The 24,190-nt window shown below is 49.8% G+C and overlaps 2 protein-coding genes across 2 annotated transcripts in view; one reads left to right on the top strand and one right to left on the bottom strand.

The window, feature by feature from the left end:
• Positions 1 to 4,309: 4,309 nt before the first annotated feature.
• On the bottom strand, positions 4,310 to 7,671 carry Tnnc1 (troponin C1, slow skeletal and cardiac type). The gene is made up of 6 exons (XM_004661279.2): positions 7,553 to 7,671; positions 6,090 to 6,120; positions 5,461 to 5,607; positions 4,982 to 5,096; positions 4,608 to 4,744; positions 4,310 to 4,522 (listed from the first exon to the last, which is right to left on the bottom strand). Exons 1-6 carry the CDS (start codon positions 7,574 to 7,576, stop codon positions 4,491 to 4,493), a joined length of 486 nt encoding a protein of 161 aa, XP_004661336.1. The 5' UTR covers positions 7,577 to 7,671; the 3' UTR covers positions 4,310 to 4,490.
• A 2,154-nt stretch (positions 7,672 to 9,825) lies between these two features.
• The window catches only part of Nisch (nischarin), a 36,399-nt gene continuing 22,034 nt past the window's right edge, over positions 9,826 to 24,190 (top strand). Inside the window, exons 1-4 of the mRNA XM_045135478.1 lie at positions 9,826 to 9,910; positions 12,534 to 12,617; positions 13,207 to 13,389; positions 23,890 to 23,938. The gene's annotated coding sequence lies outside the window, so the exon portion shown is untranslated. The remainder of the gene's footprint in view (positions 9,911 to 12,533; positions 12,618 to 13,206; positions 13,390 to 23,889; positions 23,939 to 24,190) is intronic.

The following is a 24,190-nucleotide window of genomic DNA, read 5'->3' as shown; positions in this document are numbered from 1 at the left end:
TGCCTAGCAATACCCACACAAGACCCTTGTAATAGGAGAAAAAGGTGATGATATCAAATTAAAAGAGAGACTAATGGAGAGAGGGAGGGGATATGACAGAGAGCACAGTTATGAAGGAGAAAGTGGGAGAAGGGAGGGGAGAGGAGGGAAATACCATGGGTTGTTGTCTGTAAGTATAGAGATTGTCAATAATATATATATATGTGTGTGTGTGTATGTATATATACATATATATACATATATATGAATATTGAAATCAAAAGTACCAAATTCAGGCCAGTGGTGGCCATTATCTAAGAAATATTGTGACCAAATTTGCACAGAGAGCCAGAGTAATTTGGCAGGCAGGAACCCAGGAAGTTCGAGCTCCTTTAAATTAGCCTTGAGATATGCCAATGGAGTATCTTTTGGAACAGATAATTTAGAGCTCATTTTAGAGGACAAGGACTAGAGTGGCCAATCCTGCCACCAGGGTCATCTCTTCAGGTTTAGAGAGGGCAAACAAAACCCAAGGATTAGGAGAGAGCACCCCTACACTCATAGTGCTTGGGGTGTCTGGTGGAATGATATGTGGGAGACTCCCAGCATCTCCAAGCATCCACAGACCAAAAAGCGAGAAACTCCCAGAGTTTCTAAGGTCTGGGACCCGGTGCCTCCACCACAGACCAAGAACAAATACCTTGTCCTGAAGTTGTAATTTGATGAGGGTGTGGATGCAGCAGATCACATGGTGAGAGCCCTCTAGTCTGGAGTTCAGAAGTCTGGTGGGAGAGGGTGAAAAAAGGAAGAAGCCCCGGCTATCAGGTCACAGGTGGCTGTTCAGTGCACAGTAGTGAGCACAGTGAGATTCTGTGCCCCTGAGTAAGTGAAACATTGGCAGGGAGCTAGACAGGAGAGAGAAAGAGGAATGGAGGGCATGGTCTGGAAGTCCCAGAGGGCTCTGATCTGAGACATGCCACTACAATGTAAGGAAAGCCTAAGAGAAAAGCAAAAGAGAAGACCTGACTTGACCTCTGCAGACAAAACTGTTTACTGAGAGGAGCAGCGAGGGGCAGCAGCCTTCCTGTGGGATGGAGGCTGAAGCACTGAGCCAGGCTGGGGTTCAGACTTACAAGGAGGATCCTAAGAAACAGACTGGACCAGGTGCAGTTCATAAGATAATTGTAGCTGTTTGTATCCTTGTTCAGAATAGACTTCTTCAGCCAGGAATGTCTCAGGGAGGACACTCAGATGGTCCCTGGTCCATCAGGCCAAGGGGAGTACATCAATCAGGGGAGGTGTCAAACTTAATGAGGCCGAAAACCTCTGTTGCTTCTTTATTGCCTGTGAGCTTTAGGGATAAGTTATTAACTCTTTAGTTCCCTTTCTTTAGTTTTCAGGGACAGCTATTAACCCTTCAGTTTTCAGTTTCTGTCCACCCCAACCTGTCTCAGCAGCATCTCAACTTTGATTTGCCATCTTTCTTACAATCAACAATCAAAAATGCCCTGCCTGGGGCTGGAGAGACGGCTTAATGGTTAAGGTGCTTGCCTGAGAAACCTAAGGACCCAGGCTCAACTCCCCAGAACCCACATAAGCTAGATGAACAAGGCAGCGCATGCATCTGGAGTTCATTTGCAATGGCTAGAGGCCCTGGAGTGCCCATTCTCTTTTTCTCTAACAAAGAAATAAATAAAAATTAAATAGCCCAGGTGTGGTGGTGCATGACTTTAGTCCCAGCACTTGGGAGGCAGAGGTAGAAGGATCACTGTGAGTTCAAGGGCACCCTGAGAGTACAGAGCAAATTCCAGGTCAGCGTGGCTTAGAGTGAGACTCTATCTCAAAAAAAAAAAAAAAAAAGAAAAAGAAAAAAAAGGAAGAAATGTTTTTAAGTGCCCTGCCTGAACCTCATCCTGAGGCAAGCCCAGGCAAACCTAAACTGAGTGAGTCTATGAAAGAACTAGCCTTTACCCTTACCAAGTGTCAAGGTCGTGAAGGGTGAGGGAAGCCTGAGACGTTGTCATAGACTAATGGAGAGCACAGAGCTGATACGGCTAGGTCACACTGGGGTCATGTTTGGGTGGCAGGTCCAAGAAGAGAAGTAAAAGTCAGAGCTACAGGTCAAGCAGCAGCGTCGCTCCCATGCCAAGCTCCCAGCTTGAGCTTTGTGCCACGGCGACCTAAGACGTCAACTTCCAGCTGCTATGGTGGCTCTCACCTGTGTTCCCAGCATTCACAAGGCTGAGGCCCTTGAGACCAGCCTGGCCTACACTATAAGACCCTATTTCAGAACAAAACAAAATTAAAGTTTGGGGAAGCTGGCTGAAGGATACGTGGCAGTTCTTTGTACTATTTTTGCAAATCTGGATATTTTTCAAAAATGATAAAACCAAAAGCAAATACAAAATAAACGTGATTCTCCCAAACCCCTGGGTGAACCTTTGCCTCCTCAGGCCTTAATTATCTCAGAAAATAGCAGTGTGACTAAAAATCTAATGACCATCCTTGACTCTCGAGTTTCTCACATTCAGTCTTTCAACAATGTCTACCTATTCTAGTTCTGAAATACTCCTTGAGCCCGGTGTGGTGGCGCACGCCTTTAATCCCAGCACTCTGGAGGCATTGGTAGGAGGATCACTGTGAGTTCAAGGCCACCCTGAGACTCCATAGTGAATTCCAGGTCAGCCTGAGATAGAATGAAACCCTAACTTGAAAACCTAAAAATAAAATAAATAAAAATAAAATATTCCTTGAACCTATACATCCCCTTGTGTCCTCTAGTACTCCAGTATCTCAATGGGCCAAGACCCCCCCCCCAGCCATTCTCACAAGCCTCTGCAGGTCTCCTGGCCCCCTCACAGGCCCTTCTCCTTTCTGCTGCCCCAGAGTGCATTAGTCCTCCCATGGGCTGAACCCTTCAGAGGGTATGGTGCTGCTCACGTCTCCTTGACGTGACTGGGGCTCGGCTTCCAGCCCAGCACTGTGTTCCTGCTCAAGACTACTCTGAGCCTTTCCCCACACACACCCATGGCTGGTTCCCTGACATTCTTCCAGGTGTTGCCCAGTCACCTCCTCCAGGAAGCATTCCCGGATGTCTCTGTCAGGCCTGTTGCACCAGGCTACTTCCTCACTGAATTCTTTTCATCTTCCTGAGCTGACTAGAAATCCTATGGGGTTAGGTACAAGGCCTCCCTGTGATGTATCCCAGCATGCAGCCCTGTGCTAGAGACATGGTGTGTGAGTATACCACTGCATGATTTGTTGGCAGGTGAGCCATCCACTGGGGCCCCTCGTTCTTCCCTGGGATGTCATCCTTCCTGGGTCGCTCTGGACGTCTGCAAGCTCTCCAATTCCCAAGGATAGACCCGAAGGGATCCCTTTCCACTCTGCCCAGGTCTCCACAGGGACCTGGGCAGCTCCTGGCAGCTCTGGCCTCTGCCAGAGGCATCTACAGAATCCCAAGACCGTCTCTGGAATGTGCAGGCCGTCTGGAGAATGCCTGGGCTGGGGCACAGGTGCCGAGGTGGTGGTGGGGGGCAGGGTACAGCGAGGACAGCTGGTCACATTCGGGCTGGAGGCTGGGTGCCAGGAGCAGCTGTCCCTCCTACAAGTGCTGCTACCAACACCTCCACTTCCTTGCAACCCTCCCCTGCCCGCAGTTGCTATTCTGGCTGAAGCTCTGGCCTGGGTGCCCCAGGCCGCAGGCCTTCATTTCCTATCAAGTAGAGAGATGGGGTGGCTGGATGGAGGGTACCCTTGGAGGGAAGGGTCACAGAATCTAGAAGTTAAGACCTGATCCATGAGACAGAGCCCATCGGCTGCCTGTTGAGCAGTTGGGTTCTCCTGTACACTCACCAGGTGGCCTTGGCTCTCTGGGCTATCAGCTCCTCAACTGTGAAATGGGCCATGGGGTGCAGAGCAGCCCCTCAGAGGCTGGGAGTCGCTGTTGCTGGCCAGCGGGAAGAGCGTTAGATCCGTGGGCCTGCTGGGTCCCACCACAACGCCTAGCTTCTCCCCAATGACACCTGAGAGATTGCTGGGGCGGCTGTGCTGAGATCATCCTTCGCCTGCTGCAGGTAACTGTTCTCTCTACGCAGGACAGCTGTCAGGTGCCACGCTGGCCAGCTCGTACCCAGGAGGCAGTTGTTGCAGATGGGCCCAGCTATCAGCAGGACTGGGAGCAGGGCATCTCTAATCTCATCAAACTTCTCCTGCAGAACGTAGGCAAACACCCAAAGTCTAGGCTCTACATCCAGACTGATGGGGATAGGATTGTCAGGCAGGAAGGGACCCAGGGAAGTCCTAAGAAACATCAGAGCCAGACACCAGGTCTCTGGGGAGCAAGATTTTATTTGCATTCCCCAGGACAGGGGTGGGGAAGGAGTCAAGGAGGGCTAGGGTTCAAGGACACAACCAGACTCAGGGCCTCAGGATCCCCGGCTCCGACCCCACCCCAGCGCATAGCTGGAGTGGGAGAATGGCAATGGGCAGCTGTAAGCGAAGGTCAGTGTCTACTCCACACCCTTCATGAACTCCAGGAACTCTGTGGAGAAAAAGGCGGGAGCGGGTCAGAGGTGGGGGCTGGGCAGGGCAAGGGCAGCAGGGGATCTGGCCACCCACCCACTCACCATCATAGTCAATGCGGCCGTCATTGTTCTTGTCGCCATCCTTCATGAGCTCCTCAATGTCGTCCTCCGTGATGGTCTCACCGGTGGCCTGCAGCATTATCTTCAGCTCCTCCAGGTCGATGTAGCCATCAGCATTTCTGTAGGGAGGGCAAGGGACGAGTTGGAGGCCAGGGTACCGCAGAGGAGGGGAAGAGGCAGCACCCCACGGACTCCGGGAGGCAGGGCAAGGATACCGGGAGATGAGCACCCCAGTGCACCATCATACAGGATGAGAGACCCCGGCCGTGGGGTGCCCGTCTGGGATCTGAGAGAGCGCCCTCTGCCCAGCTCTGTTTGGACCAGGGCTGGAAGCTGAGCACTGAGCGCGTCCTCACTTGTCAAACATGCGGAAGAGGTCCGACAGCTCCTCCTCCGATTTCCCCTTGCTGTCATCCTTCATGCAGCGGACCATCATGACCAGGAACTCGTCGAAGTCCACTGTGCCACTGCCTGTGGTGGGCAGCGGGGCCGCAGAAAGGCCACAGTCAGCACCCTCTGCATTTCAACTCCCTGGGGCTGGGATATACACCCAGGTCCCTGCTTTTGTTGTTTTTGTGTTTGCAATAGGATCCCACTATAACCCACACTGGCCTGGAATTCCTTAAGGAGCCCAGACTGGCCCCAAACTCCTGACAATCCTCCTGCCTCAGCCTCCCAAGCACTGGGATTACAGGCACAAGCTACTGTGCCTGGTTATTTGCCCATTTTCTAGATGAGATGATAAGGCTTGGGTGACTCGGATAAGAATAAGCCCTGGGCACGCGGGCTCAGGGTGTTACACTCCTGAAGGTAACAGGGACCTAGAGGAGCTCACCATCCTCATCCACCTCATCGATCATCTCCTGCAGCTCCTCGGGCGTGGGGTTCTGGCCCAGCATCCTCATCACCTTGCCTAGCTCCTTGGTGCTGATGCAGCCATCCTCAGCTCCCAGCACAAAGATGTCAAAGGCGGCCTTGAACTCTGTGTCCGAGGACAGAGCGGGGAGACAGAGCAGATAGACATCAACAGTCATGACCCTGGAAAGCCAGATCCTTGGGGCTACCTGCAAGCTGCCACCCTCCCTCTTTTTTTTTTTTTTAATTTTTTATTTATTTATTTGAGAGTGACAGACACAGAGAGAAAGACAGATAGAGGGAGAGAGAGAGAATGGGCGCGCCAGGGCTTCCAGCCTCTGCAAACGAACTCCAGACGCGTGTGCCCCCTTGTGCATCTGGCTAACGTGGGACCTGGGGAACTGAGCCTCGAACCGGGGTTCATAGGCTTCACAGGCAAGCGCTTAACTTCTAAGCCATCTCTCCAGCCCGCCACCCTCCCTCTTAAAGCTCTCAAGGTCATGGTGAAGAGGATCCCCAGCTTTTGGCTTCCAGTCTGGGGTTCTCTTCCAGAAAGGAGTCCCCATGTTCCCTTGGCTCATTGTCCCAATGGGAGGCAGGGGCACTTACCATTTTTCTGCTCTTCTGTCAGCTGTTCTACCTAGAAAGGAAAAAATGGGGGGAGGGGAGAAAAAAAGGGGGGATTCTCAGAACCCAGACTTGAGTCTTGGCTGCTGCTAAGGACACCAGCCCATTCCACAGATAAGAAGACTAAGGACAGGAGGCAGGCACTCACCTCACAGGGTTAAGAGCAGAAGACTCAGTCTTCCTTTCCTGCCCCTCAAACCCCTGAGCTAACCCAGCTGGCCTTCCAGAGGTAGGGCTTGGGGCCAGGGTGACAGGTGGACACACCCTTTCCAGGCCTAAGGTGACCCTGAGTAACAATATGCAGTGACCATCCCGTGCCCTTTAGGTCACTCTCATGAAATTTAAGCTGCATGGTCTGAGGGACAGCTGTCCCTCAGGTTGGGACAATAAAACCAATATGGGGGTGAGCAAAGGCACTCATGTAACCTGACCAGGGTGGCCACTGGGCTATTTTTAACGGGGGGACAAAGTTAAACCTGGTGATTGTTCTGGGGACTTTGGTATGCAGGAGGTGGGGCAGTGTTATCTGGCCCCCTGGCCTGCTGGTGCTGCCTCAGGAGCCAAAATTAGTCCCCAGCCCCGCCTGGCCTTGTATGGGCACTGGGTGGAGGGCTGTCCCCACCCTCAACTTCACGGACTGCTACAGGATAAGCAGGGGCTCCCCAGGAGCCAGCTGTAACCCTTCCCTGCCCAGGAGTGGAGCTAGAGTGTGGGAGCTGAGGCGTGATTTCCTGGGAACAGCTGTTTGCCGGGATCTGCTAGTCTGTAGGTGGGGACAGTTTCCATCTGAAGCCCCTCAGTGACTCCAGGAGACTACAGGGACTTGAGGTGACTGCTCTCCAGCCCTAGCTCCACCCTCACCCTACCTAAGCCTAGGGGAGTTGCCGGGTCTCAGGTCTCTGCTCCTGTTCCCCCAGCTCTCTCCAGGCATGGACCTTCAACACCTCTTCCTCAGCCCGGGGTTCAGTTTCTACAGCCTTTGTAATGCTCTCCCACCCTGTGAAGCATCTTTAGCCAGCAGGGGATAGAGGAAGGTGGTGGTTCTCAGCATGTAGGAAACAGACTATAAGAGGACAGAGACAGCAACAGGGGCAACAGACAGTGATGAAGGAAGAAAGTGATGGAAAGAGACAGAAAGAGCAGAAGATCCAGAGATTAGGAACACAAACGCACCATGCCAAGGGACAGTGACACAGACCATGGGCACTTAAAAACAGAGGGAGACCCGGTACACTAAACGCTGAGACCACCCTGACAGCCCCTCTCCAGACCCTGAACCCTCCCCACCTCTTCTGTGCCCTTGAACACAGGCCCCACCATTCCTTTGAGAGTCTGGGTTAACTATCTGTGCCATCTCTCTTGGGTCCCCCCCCCCCCAGTCTGAGCTGAGCTGAGCAAGTACCCAGTAGCCCTCCCCAGCCCAGCCCCATCCAGACGTCCCTTACCGCCGCTTTGTAGATGTCATCCATGCTGGCTGCTCACAAGACAGGCCGCTGGGGTTGCCAGCCGGCCCTCAACCTCAGCTTAAATAGTCCTGCCCCTGCCCCACCAGCCAGCTGCATTCCCAGCCCAGCCCACCCCTTCGTGTGGTATCCTCCACCCCCTCCCCTGGTCCTGGCGATCTCAGGCTGGCCCGAGTCCCTGAAACCTCTCTCTGCCCAGGGCAGGGAGCCATGAAGAATTGCAAGAACCGGGTCTCTTCTCCTCTGTTCCCACACCCCACAGAGAATTCTTGGGAAAAGTTTCTTTTTCCTTTTTAACCTTTATTTAATTATTTGCAAGCAGAGGGTGGGGGGCGGTGTGAGAGAATGGGTGCATCAGGCCTCCAGCCACTGCAAACAAACTCTATATGTACACGCCACTTTGTGCATCTGGTGTTTTCTTTTCTTTTTTAATTTGAGAGAGGGAGAGAGAGAGAGACAGAAACAGACAGAATGGGCACATCACAGCCTCTAGCCACTGGAAATGAACTCCAGATGCATGCACCACCTTGTGCATCTGGCTTACATGGGTCCTGGAGAATCGAACAGAGGTCTTTTGGCTTTTCAGGCAAATGCCTTAACTGCTAAGCCATCTCTCCAGCCCCACTTTGTGCATCTGGCTTTACATGAGCACTGGGGAATTGAACCCCGTTGTTAGGCATTGCAGGCAAGAACCTTAACTGCTGAGCCCTCTCTCCAGCCCAGGAGAGGTTTCTTGAATGAGAATAGGCCCAGAGGGAAGCTACAAAGTAGTGGGCCCTAAGCCAGGCCCCTAATCACAGTTTAACCTTCTATCCAAGGCTCTATTGTAATGGGGTTTTAGGGATGCAGGAAAAGTTTTTGAACTCCAAACCCTACCTACCTGACTCCCTCTCATTATTACTTTCAAGAGAAACAGGAAGATGGCGTGAACGTGGGAGCTCTACATGCATGCTACATCTGTAAGTGGGGGTGGGGTGGGGGAGGGAACCATGCAAAGACAGTGTAAGCCCAGACAAGAGTAGCCTCCTGTGCCATAGTCAGAGTGTGGTGATTTGGAACTGGTGAGGGAGGAAGTCACTGACTACCTAGGGTAGGCTGGTCTGGAGTCCCCCCCCCTCCCCCCCGCGACGTAGCGTCCCACAGGTAGAACCTGGAATTCACTATGTAGTCTCAGGCTGGCCTTGAACTCACGGCGATCATCCTACCTCTGCCGCCCGAGTGCTAGGATTAAAGGCGTGCGCCACCACGCCCAGCAAGGTCTGGAGCTTTACAGCTAGATATGCCCCAGAGCTTCCATCTCCCATGGAGAGCAGGGCCAGCTGCCGTCAACAAGCCCCCACTTCAGAGCCCTATCTATACCAGGCTGTCTCCTTCCTCGCTGTCCAGTTGGGTGCTCACCACACTGCTCTTAGTCTTAAATCATGGTTAGGGTGTTTCCCCAATCCAGCGCTGAAGTCTTCGGTCCCCCGCAGGGGACGCTGCGCCCAGTGGGCAGTTTACCCCTCCACCTGCACCCGTGCTTCATGGAGTCCTCTTGATGGACACACCGGCTCCCCGCCTTGGTGCACTGCGGCGGCAGGATGAGCACTGCATGGGTCAACCCTCTCCACTCTCCAGGACCAGAGAGCCCAGAACGCCGGAGAAGCTCCCTGGCCCTGCTTGGGCTCCTATCTCCTTCAACTCGCTTCTGCTCCACTGGGAACAAATCCAAATCCAATGACAAGGCGAGGAGGAGCTATCTTTCTATTTATTTATTTAAGAGAGGAAAGGTGGTGGTGGTGGGGGGTGGGAGGCAGATAGAAGGGGCGCGCCAGGGCCTCAGGCCCCTGCAAATGAACTCCAGATGCACGCACCCCCCTGTGCATCTGGCTTTACGTGGGTCCTGGGGAATTGAACCTGGGTTCTTAGGCTTCGCAGGCAAGCGCTAAGCCATCTTTTTCTTTTTTTTTTCCCCACAGTGGAAACTATGGCCCTGGCTTCTGTCCTCCCTTTCCGAGGACCGAGAGGGCGATGGAGCAGAAGAGCAGCGGCGCTCCAGAGCTAAACTGGAGAGGGGGGGGCCGAGCGATAAGTGGAGCGACCCTGGCTACGCATGCGCGCCGCTGGCGGGCCTGTCCATCACACGGGAGGGGCGGGACGAAGGCCAAGAGGAGGCGCTGGATGGGCGGGGCTAACGCTGGCCCCGCCCCCTGCTGCTGCCGGTCTACGCCGGGACCCGGCGGGGGCTGAGCCGGCAACATGGCGGCGGCGGCGGCGGCGCGCGGCTTCGGGCCCGAGCGGGAGGCCGAGCCGGCCAAGGAGGCGCGCGTCGTGGGCTCGGAGCTCGTGGACACGTACACGGTGCGCCGGGGCCGCGACCCCCCCCCCCCCGAAAGCCCGGGCGGCAGCCGGAATGATGCCGAGGCCGCGTCGGGGGCGGGGGCGCTGGGGAGGGGCTGTGGGTCCCGCGGGGCAGCGTGGGGGTCCTGGGGAAGGTGTCCAGGGGCGACCGGAGCAGGGCTTGGGCCGGGGGACGGCGGCCAGGGAGGCGGACGCCCGGCGTCGGCGGAGGAGGGCAGCCAGCGCGGGGAGCGATGCCCCCCGGAGGCGGAGCGCGGGCGGACCCGGGAGGCCTAGGCCCCGGGAGGCGGCTCCGACGTGCCTGGAGCCGCGCGCGCACGGCGCGGGGTCTCGGCCCCTCGCTCGCTCGGGTCGGGTCGAGAGGGGTCCAGATCAGCCCTGCGAAATCAGGGAGGGATTTGGAGAAATGGGCCCTGGGGAGAGGTGGGGGGGGGGGAATCTAGCAGAGACGAGAACGGGGCTGGGGGAGGGAGAGATGGGTGGAGTCTCAGGTCTGAAAACCCCAGAGGGTTTCGTGTGGGGTTCAGGTAGGCAGCCAGCTGACAACCCTTGCAGAAGGCTTAGGAGGGAGACGGGACCGAAGCCGGAGAGAAGTTTACAGCAGTGGTGTCTGGAAGCCCTTCTGGGTCTGGATGGGATTGGATGCCCGGACTCTGAGCCAGTTGAGAACTTGCTCCACTGAGCACCTCTTGGGCTACTGTCCTTTGTTCCCCAGAGGGTAAGCCGTGGATTGATCGGAGTCTGGGCCCTGCCTGTGCCCCACTCCCTTACTTAGCATCCTCATGCCTGCTCCAGAGGGGGCCATTCCTCTGGCTCTTCCGAGAAGCAGTCACAATGAAAGTAAGGCGCTGGGCACATCCTGCAGCAACAGGCTGGCCCAGGAGAAATGGCCGCTCCTCAGAGCCAGAGGATTCAGCCTAGTTATTCTCCTGCTCCCCTCCCCTGCTCCCGAAAGGGGTGGGGGAACTAGGACCAGGAGGCCTGCTTCATTTGAGGGGTGAGGTCATTCAGCTGTAGCTGGCTTCACCATCCATGAGCTGCACTCAGCTGGGGGATCACCTCCAAAAAGCTCTCCCTATTTGGGGTGGGGGCGTTGCCTCTCCTCCCAGGGGCCAAGGTGGTAATCCAGGCTAACCATCGCCGATAGTCCCTTGGGTGTCCTGAACTGGAGATTATTAGCACATCTGTCTTTTGTTAGTTGTCAGACCTGCACGAAGCGTTTTCCTCCTTGCCGACCCTTAAACACAGGTTTTAAGATGGAGGAACTGAGGCCCCGAGAGGGCTTAGGCGCCCCATCACTTACATAAGTGGCACATGAACCACACCCAGGAAATGGGAAAACTGGATTTTGAACCCAAGGTTTTCTTGACCAATAAGCCCTATTATCTCCTGTGAGGACTGACTGCCCGCCACTGCCGCCCCCAGCAGCTTGTTGCTTCGACTTCTGGCTCAGCAGCAGACAGCAGTCACAGCCAGTTGACAAGGATGAGAAAAGACTTATTTCCACGACCCAGTCCGGGCACTTACAAAGATAGCAGGGCTGGAGAGACGGTTTAGCAGTTAAGGCACTTGCCTGCAAAGCTAATGAAGTGGGCAACCAGGGTTCGATTTCCCAGTACCCATGTAAAGGCAGATGCACTAAGTGGTGCATGCATCTGGAGTTTTGCAGCAGCTGGAGGCCCTGGCACACCCATTCTCTCTCTCTCTCTGTCTGTCTCTCTCTTCTTACAAATAAAATTTTAAAAAGGACAAGATGCCGGGTGTGGTGGCGCACACCTTTAATCCCAGCACTTGGGAGGCAGAAGTAGGAGGACAGCCTTGAGTTTGAGGCCACCCTCAGACCACATAGTGAAGTCATTCCAGGTCACCCTGGGCTAGACTGAAAAAAAAAAAAAGAAAAGGAAGAGATGTAGGAAGAGATATAGCAGAGAAGAAGTTGGGTCTACCTGACTACCTGACTTGACCCTGCTCTGCCTCCCTTGGGAAGGGTGGCCTTGCCTATAACTCAAGTTCGTGGTTTTTTAAAAATTAATTTATTTATATACATGTGTGTGGGGTGGCCCGGGGTCTCTTGCTGTTGCAAACATGCCTGTCAGGCTTTATGTGGATGGCTGAGAAGTTGATTCCAAGCTGGCAGGCTTTGCAAACAAGTGCCTTCAACAGCCGAGCTATCTCCCCAGCCCCTCCAGTTGGATTTTTAAATTTTGTTTTGTTTTTGTTCTTTAGTCGTAAGGTTTCATTCTAGCCCAGGCTGACCTGGAATTCACTATATAGTCTCAGGGTGGCCTCGAACTCATGGCCATCCTCTTACCTCTGCCTCCCGACTGCTGGTTGATTAAAGGCGTGCGCCACCATACCCGCTTCCAGTTGGATTTTTAATTACATGGAAGCTGTGAAAATCGCAGGATGTGCACTGTGGTAGTCACCTTTTCCATCCTGACTAATGGCTGAAGCTGCAGCCTTGTCCCGTGTGCTGCCTTTGCTGCTCAGCAAGGGTTGGGTGCACATCTGCTGTCAAAGGGCGCCTGACTAGAGTCATTGGGGCGTAGGGCGTCTGAATGAGTGTCTTGTAAGGATGTGGTAGGCTGCTTCCCTTGCCACAAGGAGTCATTTCCCCTTTTAGGTATATATCATCCAGGTCACGGATGGCAACCACGAGTGGACGGTCAAACACCGCTACAGTGACTTCCATGACTTGCATGAAAAGGTAACCTTAGGACCTGGGAGCTTGTGTCTCAGAGTTTAGGGGCTTTTGGGTCAAGTTCCCATTGTGTCACACATTAGTTTTAGGATAAAATATCTCCACACCTGTAGTTTACTTCTTTAATAAACCAGTTTATTAGTGTAACTGACAAAAGAACTGGCAGATCTTAGGAATTCAACCCTGGTTTATAGTAAATTAAAATTTTTACTTTAAAATTGCCATGTGATTGTATATGAGACAATTTCCTGGAAAGGGGACAGGTTTGAACTTGTTCTACCTTATATAGTATCTGACTGTAATTTCATTTTCTCTTTGCATTTGGAGAGCCCTGCTTTACATTGATCATTTGCAGTGAGTGTGTTGTCTTAATGACAGACCTTTGCCTCCATAGCTGGCAACTTTAGAGTCTAGAAATACTGCTTTTCTGAATATGTCCAGTGTGAAGATGGATTCCTCACCTGGAATTGTATTAGTATTTGAAGAGGCCAAATCCCAGGAGGGGCTGTGGAAATTGTGACACGTGTGTGCCCTCCTGATCTTACATAAGGAAAGAGCTGTGTGGTCTTTGTCTGATGTATTTGTTTTCTTACAGCTTGTTGCAGAAAGAAAAATTGATAAAAATCTACTTCCACCCAAAAAGATAATTGGGAAAAACTCCAGAAGCTTGGTGGAGAAGAGGGAAAAGGACCTGGAGGTATATCTCCAGACCCTCCTGACCACCTTCCCTGGCGTGGCCCCCAGAGTACTGGCCCACTTCCTGCATTTTCACTTCTATGTAAGTTCCCCTTCTATGTAAGTTGCCTTCGCCTACAAACCCATGGCCACCAAAACTTGAGGTAGCAATCTAATTAGATCTCAACTTCAGGGAGAAATAGGCTGGACTTTGACCCTGAGGTTAGAAGATAGAGGATTAGCAGCAGGTTTTCTAAAATCAGATTATGGACATAAGTTTTCTTCCACTGCTAGACATAAAGCAAAAATGAGATGTGCATAAGAAAAAATTAGAATGGGCTGGGGAGATGACTTAATGGTTAAGGCACTTGCCTGCAAAGCCAAAGGATCCAGATTCTATTCCCCAGGACCCACATAGCCAGATGCAAAGGTGACACATGCGTCTGGAGTTCATTTGCAGAGGGTGGAGGCCCTGCCACACCCGTTCTCCCTCTTTCTATCTGCCTCCTTCAAACAAATGAGAAAAAAAAGGAGCTGTGCATTTTAGAGTAGGTTTCTCTCAGTGCCTGAAGATAGACTAGAGAGACAGTGTTGGGTGGTTGGCTTGCACCTCAAGGCTAATTAAAAGACAAGTCATCCTGTGGGCGTGGTGGCGCACGCCTTTAATCCCAGTACTTGGGAGGCAGAGGTGGGAGGATCGCTGTGAGTTCAAGGCCACCCTGAGATGACATAGTGAATTCCAGGTCAGCCTCAGCTAGCAACTAGACCCTACCTTGATAAACAAAGATAAGTCATCCTTAACGGGATTGCTATCATAAGCTTGTGGTCAGGGTCTGAACTGCAAATGTGCTGAAACTAAAGGTGGACAACCTCATGGGAGAGTGCACCATTGGACAGAGGACAGCCACAGTCAAAGTGTGCTGAATCTAAAGGTGGACAGCCTCCTCATGGGAGAGTGCACCATTGGGCAGAGGACAGTCACAGTTCAAGTGTGCTGAATCTGAAGGTTGACAGCCTCCTCATGGGAGAGTGCACCATTGGACAGAGGACAGCTACAGTCTGCACTTGAAACCAGGTGTGGTGGCCCATGCACTTGGGAGGCTGAGGAGGAAAATCATGAGCTTGAGGCCAATCAGGTCTACATAGCAAGACTCTGTCTGTGAATGAATGAATGAGTTAATGAACTACTAAGTCAATGAGTGGTCAGACCTCAGGAAAGGCAGTTTGGCAATGTGAAGCCAAACATTCAAAGCTGCTAGCAGGTCTCCATTGGACAGTTTAAGGAAAAATGAAGCAATAGCAAACAAGATACATGAACAAAAGATCATTCCAAGATTTGTAGCAAAATACTGCAGACAATCCAATATCCACCGTGAATGGGTTAAAAAAAGAAATCAAGCTAAGTCATGCATGGTGGATATACCTGTAATTCCAGCTCTTGGAAGACTGAGGCAGGAGAATACATTCAAGTTTGAAGCCAGCCTGTCTTACAAAGCAAGACCTTATCTGAAAAAATTGTGTAAAACATAACAACAGAAAGTGTTCAGCCATGTAATTGGCTATTAGGCCACTGTAGATGTGGACCTACTGACAAGGGGAAATAATTATATGAAAAGACTGTGTCTTTAAACAGACTAGGGCATATAGACTAGGGTTCTACTTTTATGAGAAAAAAAATGTTATATGGGTCTATTTGCTTAGGAAAATTCTAAGTTACATATCAAATTGCTAGGAGTAGTTTTCACTGGGAGATTTTATTTTTTTCTATTTTCAAACACTGCCTATTTATGTCATAGTTTTCTAGATCAAAAATCTGACAAACTCAGCTGATTTCCCTGGTCATGTAGGAGATAACTTTTATGATGATTATTTTTCCCCTTAAGTGATGAGGATGGTCTTCCTGTAGATAAAGGGACATGGAGACAATAGTCATGGAGGCTCAGTCTGGACAGATACATTTTTCTGAAAGTCATTTCAGAGTAAGACAACTGAACCTTTCTTGGAGCACTAACTAGAGTTGGGAGATTTGGGATTTAGTGGTGGCACTAGCCTCTTGCTAAGCTGAAAGGGGTCGTGTATACATATAGCCACGATGTGGCTATATGCTCTGTATTTCATTTAGCATAGACTAGTAGCATACGTGGTTAACAGTGCTTTCTTGTTTTAAACATTTTAAGATATTCCTATTTCATCCTCCCAAGTGCTGGGAATAAGACCATGCACCACCACACCTAGTGCCCAGCATGTTTTCTTATATTTAAAAAAACCCACATTCCCTTTCAGGTAAATTTTATTAGTTAGCATTTTTGTTCTTGTTTTTTTTTTTTTTTGCAAGGTAGAGCCTCACTTTAGCCCATGCTAATCTGAAACTCACTCTGTAATCCCGGGTTGGCCTCAAACTCACAGTGATCCTTCTACCACTGATTCCCAAGTGTTGGGATTAAAAGTGTGTACCACCACCCCGTGCCCATGTAAAAGCCCGACATGAAAGGCATTGCAAGCACCTGACAGCAAGAAACTCTGGCATGCACATGCACACCCCCAAATACACTTAGAAAAATAAAAACTATCATTAGATGGAGCCAGAGTTTCTTAGCTGTGATTGTGATACTGCTGCCATTCTTAACTGACTGGCCATCAGCAGTGAGGAGCTGTCCAGCAATTGTTGGGCAGCACCCCTGTCCTCTACCTGCTGGATGACGTAGTACCACCTGTGATAACCAAAACTCTCTAGATAGTACCCAGCATCCAGGGGCCAAAAATCCTACCCAGTTGAGAACCGCTGGATCAGCTCTTCATTTGCGTGACTCGTCTGCTGCCATTAAGAACCTTTTCTGCAGGCAGGGCTCCTGGGCTCCGGAGCGCTCCCCTGCACCTCTGTGCCGTCCACGTCTTCCTCGGGGTTGTGCACTTGTCTTCACGTCTGTGTGCTGACGTCGGAGGAAGTAGACCTAGGGAAGTGAACTCTGCTTGGCCGAGACGTGGGCAACTTGTGTTTGGATGGGGTTTCACAAAGCCCTTGCCAGCCTATAACTTGCTGTGCAGTCCAAACAGTCCCTAAGCTTGCATGGATCCTGCTTCTGCCTCCCAAGTGCGAGGATTACAGGCACAAACCTCCATTTCTAGATTTTCTTTTATTTGGAGGGTTTTTTGTTTTGTTTTCTTATGTTTTTTGAGGTAGGGTCTCATTCTGGCCCAGGCTGGCCATGAACTCACAGCAATCTTCCTACAGCTGCCTCCCAAGTGCTGGGATTAAAGGTGTGTGTTACCACGCCCTCCTCACAAAATGACTCTAAATCTTTTTCTGACTGTCATTATTTGGATATACTATTCAGGATGCCTCTTTTATGTGTCATTTCATTGTCCTTGATTTCCATTGCCACAGGCAAGCATGGCTTGAAAGGACTAAATGAAGAATTCCACGAGTAAACAGTTCTCAGAAACAGAATGGTACATTGTGTGCCATTCTGAGTAGTGCGGTGGAATCTCTCACTGCCCCTCCTGGGACACAAATCAGCTCTTCGTCCAATGTGTCTACACTGTACACACATTACTTAGTAGCCCATTGGTCACTTCCAAGCCATCCTGGTTGACAAATCAATTATACTTTCGTAGTGCTGTGTTCAGATAACTGGCTTTACTTAATAGCCACAAAGCATTGAGTGCGATGCTAGCACTTGAGATATGCTAAAGAATGTTTGTGAAGAGCTTCCTTTAAGTGAAAAGGTGAAAGTAGAAAATGGTCTAAGATAACACATTTGCATGATTTTTATTACAGTGTATATGTGTGTGTGTGTATATTTTATTTTTGGTTTTTCGAGGTAGGGTCTCACTCTAGCCAGGCTGAGCTTGAATTCACTATGGAGTCTCAGGGTGGCCTTGAACTCATGGCAATCCTCCTACCTCTGCCTCCCAAGTGCTAGGATCAAAGGTGTGTGCCACCACGCCTGGTTTATGTAGTAATTATTAGTGTTCTGTTGTACCTTGCTGTGGTGGTTTGAATGTGAATGCATGCCCTCATGGACTCAGGTGTTTTATTAACCCTGTAACTTGTGTCTCCACTGGTCTGGCTGGAGGAGGTTCCACCTGGGACAGATCCAGGGATTCTAGTCCAAAGATTTAGGGAAGGCTTTGAACTCCAGTGGGGCCCCTGCTTGCTACTTTTTGTTTTGGCTTGGTTTGGTTTTAGGTTTTCAAGGTAGGGTTTCACTCCAGCTTAGGCTGACCTGGAATTCACTCTGTAGTCTCAGGGTGGCCTTGAACTCACCATGATCCTCCTACCTCTGCCCCCCAAGTGCTGGGATTAAAGGTGTACGCCACCACACCCAGCTTACTCTTTGTTGTTTACTGGCTTTTTGGTGGCTTCCCTCTGTTTGTATCTATGAAAGGGGGAAGCTTCTTCCACCATTGATACATTTGTAAGCTGAAATAAATCCTTTTCTCCCAACCTGAAACTGACTACAACACTGCTTTTGGTTTTTCAGAGTAGGGTCTCACTCTAGCCCAGGCTAACCTGAACTCACTCTGTGGCCCAGTCTGGCCTCAAACTCAAGTCAATCCTCCTACCTCAGCCTCCTAAACGCAGGGATTAAAAGCATGAACCACCACGCCTGGCTGTTGTTTTATTTGTTTGTGTGCATGTTTGTGGTGTTTGGCTTTTGATTTTTCAAGGTAGGGTCTCACTGTAGTCCAGGCTGACCTGGAATTCACTCTGTAGTAGTCTCAAGCTGTCCTTGAACTCACAGTAATCCTCCCACCTCTGCCTCCTGAGAGCTGGGATTAAAGGCAGCACCACCATGGCTGTCTCATGTGTGTGTATGGGGGGGGGGGTCGATGGAATTGTATTGTCTTGATTGTTTGTGCTTCTTGTGTTACAGTGTAGAGGTGTTTGCATTTTGAGTTAATTTGATGCTTGGGTTTTCTAATTATCTGCAGTGTTCTTAGCCATGTAAACCTGACTTCATATATCTTCAGGGTAGGCATTTAAGGTGCCAAGTATAGCTCTTACACTCCCTTCGAGGTAGAGTTTCACTCTAGTCTAGGCTGACCTGGAATTTACTATGTAGTCTCAGGGTGGCCTCCAACTCATGGCAATCCTCCTGCCTCTGCCTCCAGAGTGCTGGAATTAAAGGTGTACCATACCCAGCCTTCTCTGTGTGTTTTTAAATTTATTTATTTATTTATTTACAAACAGAAAGATACAGACACAGAGTGAGACTGGGCATACCAGGGCCAATAGCCACTGTAGACAAACTCCAGATGCATACACTATTTGTGCATCTGGTTTACATGGGCAATAGAGAATTGAACCCAGGTCGTTTGGCTTTTCAGGCAAGTACCTTAACCACTGTGCCATGTTTCCAGCTCCTTGCATTTCTTTTGTGTGTGTGTGTATGTATGTGTGTGTGTGTGTGTGTATGTGTATGTGCATGTGGAGGTCAGAAGGCAACTTTTCCTGGGGGTTATTTTTGTTTGGTTTGGTTTGTTGGTTTTTTGAGGTAGGGTCTCGTTCTAACCCAAGCTGACCTGGAGTTCACTATGTAGTCGCAGGGTGGCCTCAAACTCACTGCGATCCTTCTGAGTGCTGAGATTAAAGGTGTGTGCCACCAAGCATGGCTTGTTTCCTTTCTGTTTTGGTCTTTTTCAGTCAGATGTGGTGGCGCACATCTTTAATCCCAGCACTCTCCCAGCACTCGGGAGGCAGAGGTAAGAGGATCACAGTGAGTTTGAGGCCACCTTGCGACTACGTAGTGAACTGCAGGTCAGCTTGGGCCACAGTGAAGACCCTAAGTCAGAAAAACACAGAAAAAAAAAAAAAATTTTAGTACTCTTCCGCTAAACTAAATCCCCAATCTGTGGAGGACAGCTTTTGAGCTGTATGTGCTCCACCTTCTTGAGCCGGTCTCTTGCTGTTGCTTCAAACGTAGATGCATGTGCCACTTTGCATCCAGCTTTAGGTGCTGAGACATTGAGCCTGTGCTAGAAGACATGACAAACTAAGCACCTTTAACTGCTGAACCATCTCTCCAGCTCTGTGCCTTATTTTAGGTCAATCTGTGTCATGAGCATGGACATATAGGGAAAAGAAAACAAGGTTCAGTACTGTCTGCAGTTTCAGGCATCTACTATGAGTCTAAGAACATAGTCTTATAGATAAGGATCGTCTGCTGTAACCTATTTATCCATTCATCAGTTATGGACATTTGGGTTGCTTCTACTTTGAGGCTGTTATGAGTAGTGTGAACGTTTATGTATGGTAGTCTACACTTATCTGTGGAGAATACATTCTAAGACCCCCAGGAGATGGTTAAAATCAGGGCAGTATTGAGCCCTATCCATACTATGTTTCTTCCTACCCAAGCATGCAAATCCATTGTTTTTTTTTTTCTATCTTAACTATGCACTTAACATGCATCATGGTCACAATGCCTGTACTTTGTATCACAGCAAACTAGCGTTTCACTTCTTCAGTTTCCTGGATTAAAAATTCATTCCTAGTTGGGCGTGGTGGCGCACACCTTTAATCCCAGCACTTGGGAGGCAGAGGTAGGAGGATTGCCATGAGTTCAAGGCCACCCTGAGACTACATAGTTAATTCCAGGTCAGCCTGGACCAGAGTGAGACCCTACCTTAAAAAATAAAAACAAAAACAAACATTCATTCTTAATGTAGGTCTCAGCAAATCACTTACGTTCTTTTTTATATATTTTTTGTTTATTTTTATTTATTTGAGAGCAACAGACAGAGAGAGAGGGAGATGGGATGGGGTGGGGTGGAGAGAATGGGCGTGCCAGGGCTTCCAGCCACTGCAAACGAACTCCAGACGCATGCACCCCCTTGTGCATCTGGCTAATGTGGGTCCTGGGGAACCGAGCCTCAAATCCGGGTCCTTCGGCTTCACAGGCAAGTGCTTAACTGCTAAGCCATCTCTCCAGCCCCCACTTACATTCTTAAGTCAGACGCTCACCTTTTAACTTAAGGAACTACTGTGGCATATCTAGCATCACTGCTTCTGCATCTTGGGACTATTATAAATAAAACAGGTAGTAAGCACCTCCATACTGTAATAACCAAGATCAAGATGGCTACTAAGTGATGTGTACATAGCATAGATATGATGGACAGAGTGCTGATTCCTATTTCAGGAAGGACAGAGGACAGCTTGAGAATGATGTGGAATTTAAAATTTAGGAATTGTTTCTGTTATTTCTCTTTAAAAAAATATTTTTATTAATTTATTAGTGATAAGGAGAGAGAAAGAGGGTGAGAATGGGCACACCATGGCCTCTGGCCATTGCAAATGAGCTCCATATGCATGCACCACCACATGCATCTGGCTTACCTGGGACCTGGAGAATCAAAGCTGGGTCCTTAGGCTTCACGGGCATGTACCTTAAGTGCTAAGCCATCTCTCCAGCCCATTTCTGTTGTTTTCTATTTAACAATGTTGGACTGTTGATAATGAGTGACTAAAATCACAGAAAAGGAAACTGGATGAGAGGAAGAAGGAATTTCTGTATAACTTAACTTTTCTTTTTTCAAGGTAGGGTCTCAGTCTAGCCCAGGCTGACTAGAACTCACCCTGTAGTCCCATGCTGGCTTTGAACTTATGGCGATTCTCCTACCTCTGCCTCTGTAGTGCTGGAATTGAAGGCATGTGCCACCACACCCAGATTTACAGTCTTTTAAAATACCTACATATTTTTATTTGTTTATTTGCAAGGAGACAGAAGAGAGAGAATGGACGTGCCATGGACTCTTGCTGCTGCAAACAAACCACTATGTGCAGCTGGCTTTATGTTTGGTGCTGGGGAATTGAACCCAGTGCCTGAGAGGCCTGGGAGCCACTGCTGGAGATTGACATGGCTGCAGACTGGCAGCTCTTGGGCCCGCAACCTAGGTGGCTGGACTGCAGGGAAATTGGTAGGCAGGGCCTGGCTCTCAAAGCTGTGGGAAATAGGGCTGTGCATCATTTCAAGCTCTTCATATATTTTAGATTTTCACAGCTATGTAAGAGGTTGTAAGAGACACTGAAGTTGAACTTCAGAGTGAACCCACAGTCTGTCTCTCTTCTTGGTGGATCCCTGGTGCTCTGCTGACCTTTTACATTTGGACCTGTGCCCTCTTAAAAGCTGGACCACCCTGGCTTATTTTCACCTTCGCTCACTTGCTTGCTTTTTTTTTTTTCTAGGAAGGGTCTCATGCTGATTTCACTATGTAGTCTCAGGGTGGCCTCGAACTCACAGTGATCCTCCTGCCTCTGCCTCCCGAGTGCTGGGATTAAAGGTGTGTACCACCACACCCAGCTTTTTTTTTCTTTCTTTTTTTTTTAAGGTAGGTTCTTACCCTAGTCCAGGCTGACTTGGAATTCACTATGTAGTCAGGGTGGCCTTGAACTTATGGCAATTCTCTTACCTCTGCCTCCCAAATGCTGGGATTAAAGGCTTGTGCCACCATGCCCGGCTCCCTTTGCCTTTTTGTACCATGAGGGATGAGACAGGAGAGAAGCAATTCTCACATTATTTGTAAAGTGAATTTCAAGCAGGTTAAATAAAATTTTTGAAGTTCCTATTAAGGATCACAAGAAAATTAGGGGTATATTCTTTTTTGTTTTAAGAGAGAATTGGCATGTCAGAGTCTCCAGCCACTGAAGTTGAACTCCAGACGCATGTGCCATCTTGTGTGCATGTGCAACCTTGCACGCTACGTCACCTTGTGCATCTGGCTTATGTGGGACCTGGAGAGTCAAACATGAGTCCTTAGGCTTCACAGGCAAGCACCTTAACCACTAAGCCATCTTTCCAGCCCAGTATTATATTCTTATATGCTTGGGATGAAAGAAAAGAGCTTCAAAATGACAAAAAAAAAAAAGAAGAATTATAGGTTATACATAGAAAATGAAAAACCTCACTAAGTCAAGAAAACCACCCTGAACAAAGGAGAAAGGTATACATAGCTGAGAAGAAACACTTATAGCACATAAACAACTGTTAAAAAGTTGCTGTGGTGAACTAGGTGTGGTGATGCATGCCTGTAATCCCAGGTACTTGGGAGGCTGAGCAAAGAGAATCACGAGTTCAAAACCAGCACAGGCAACTTAGTGATCTTAGTTAAAATGCAAAAGAAGTCTGATACTTTCCCTCAGTGATGGAGCATTTACCTAGCATGTACAAGGCAGCTATGAGGTAATAAGCTAACAAAGAGTCAACTAAAGGGGAAAACAGGAAAAGGACACTGCGCTCTTGCAGTCCCATAAGCACGTGAGCTGCGTGACCTGGTGGCAGTGTTGTTGCTGTGAGTCGTGAGACTGATCGGTAGCCTCCATCTGGACCAGTTCACAAAAAACCTGTGGGAGGTGGGGCCGAGGCCGGGATGGCTCTGCCAAACCCAAAGTCGTGTTGAGTACAGAAGAGCTGGTTGTGCGAGAGGGGTGCTTGAATATGGCTCTGCTACCTTCTAGCTGTTTAAAAGTGGAGGGTGCCAGGTGTGGTGGTGCACCCCTTTAATTCCAGCACTCAGGACGCAGAGGTAGGAGGATCGCCATTAAGCTTGAGGCCATCCTGAAACTACATAGTGAATTCCAGGTCAGCCTGGGCTAGAGTGAGACCCTACCTCAATTCTCCACCCCCCCCAAAAAAGTGAAGGGTTACCAAACCTCTTCACTGTGTTTGCTCATCTTTGTAATAGGATTCTTGCTAACAGCTTTTTACAGGTTGGTGGGGTGAGTCAGTGAGCCAGCACCTACTGAATCCTCAGGCATTGTCCAGCATGTACTTGTAAACAGGTCCAGATGAAGGCTACTCATCACCCTCACAGGGACACTGCTGCCACCAGGAGGCACAGCTCTTGAGGTTATGGAATTAAAAGGTATCAGGCTGCAGGAGACCTTCCGTATCACATCATTCAGAAAGGAAATCATTTCTCACCTCTTCCTAGTGACCCTGGGGCCTTGTTGTCCTCCTGAGTCTGGAAGGGGTAAGCACAGGGACACATGACATGGAAGATAGTGGAAGCAGTCATCTGGTCTGGGAGGTCCTTTTCTCAACCTGGTAATTAGGGCTTCTTTCTCAACAGAAACAGGATTTTTTTTCTCTGCCAAACCCTATTCTAGGAATTCCAGAGCCCAACTGGGGAGCCACTGGCTTCCCAACAGTCCTTGAAAGTCATGCTCTGCTGGCCCCTTGGCTCTGCTGCGCTTAGCTAGTGCTTGTGTGGACCTGGAGTTGCAGTATTAATCTGCACTGTAGTGACCTTCTTGTTGCTGGGATGAAACACCTGACTGAAAGCAGCTCATGGGAGGAAAGGGCTTATTTTGGCTCATAGACTCTAGGAGAAGCTTCTTGATGGCAGGGGAAGATGGTAAAGCAGAGACTGGACATCGTCTTCTTGCCAACACCAGGTGGACAACAGCAGTAGAAGAGTGAGCCAAACCAGCAAAGGGGAGCTGGCTGGAACGCCCCTTAGTTTCCCTTCTAGGCTCCTTGCTTCATCCTAGGTTCCCTTTTTTCTTGTGCTTGTTCACTGTCGAGAGTTGGCACTGTCACAGGATGGGTAGATGGCAGGAGTGGGCCGGTCCTAGTAACTTCGGTTTGTTTGTCTGCAGGAAATAAATGGCATCACTGCAGCATTGGCTGAAGAACTCTATGAAAAAGGTACGTGGCCTTTAGTCCTTGAAATGTTGTGCACAGTCTGCCTAGTTCTACTAGGTGGCTAGTGGCCCAGGATGGCACAGAATTGGGTCTCTTGGAGCAAAGCCAGGTTCTACCTCATTGAGGGTTTCCAAGTCCCATACCTGACCCCCATGAAGCCTGACTACCTGCTTGGCCTGCTGGCAAGGGTCGATAGCCCTTCACCCCAAGACTGTCAAGTCCCTGTGCTCAGGACTCAGCCTGGGTTCAGGATCT

This window comes from Jaculus jaculus, chromosome 16, assembly GCF_020740685.1.
Source record: "Jaculus jaculus isolate mJacJac1 chromosome 16, mJacJac1.mat.Y.cur, whole genome shotgun sequence".
Lineage (NCBI taxonomy): Eukaryota > Metazoa > Chordata > Mammalia > Rodentia > Dipodidae > Jaculus > Jaculus jaculus.
The sequence above is the reverse complement of the archived record's forward strand: the minus strand, read 5'-3'. Positions and strand labels throughout refer to the sequence as shown.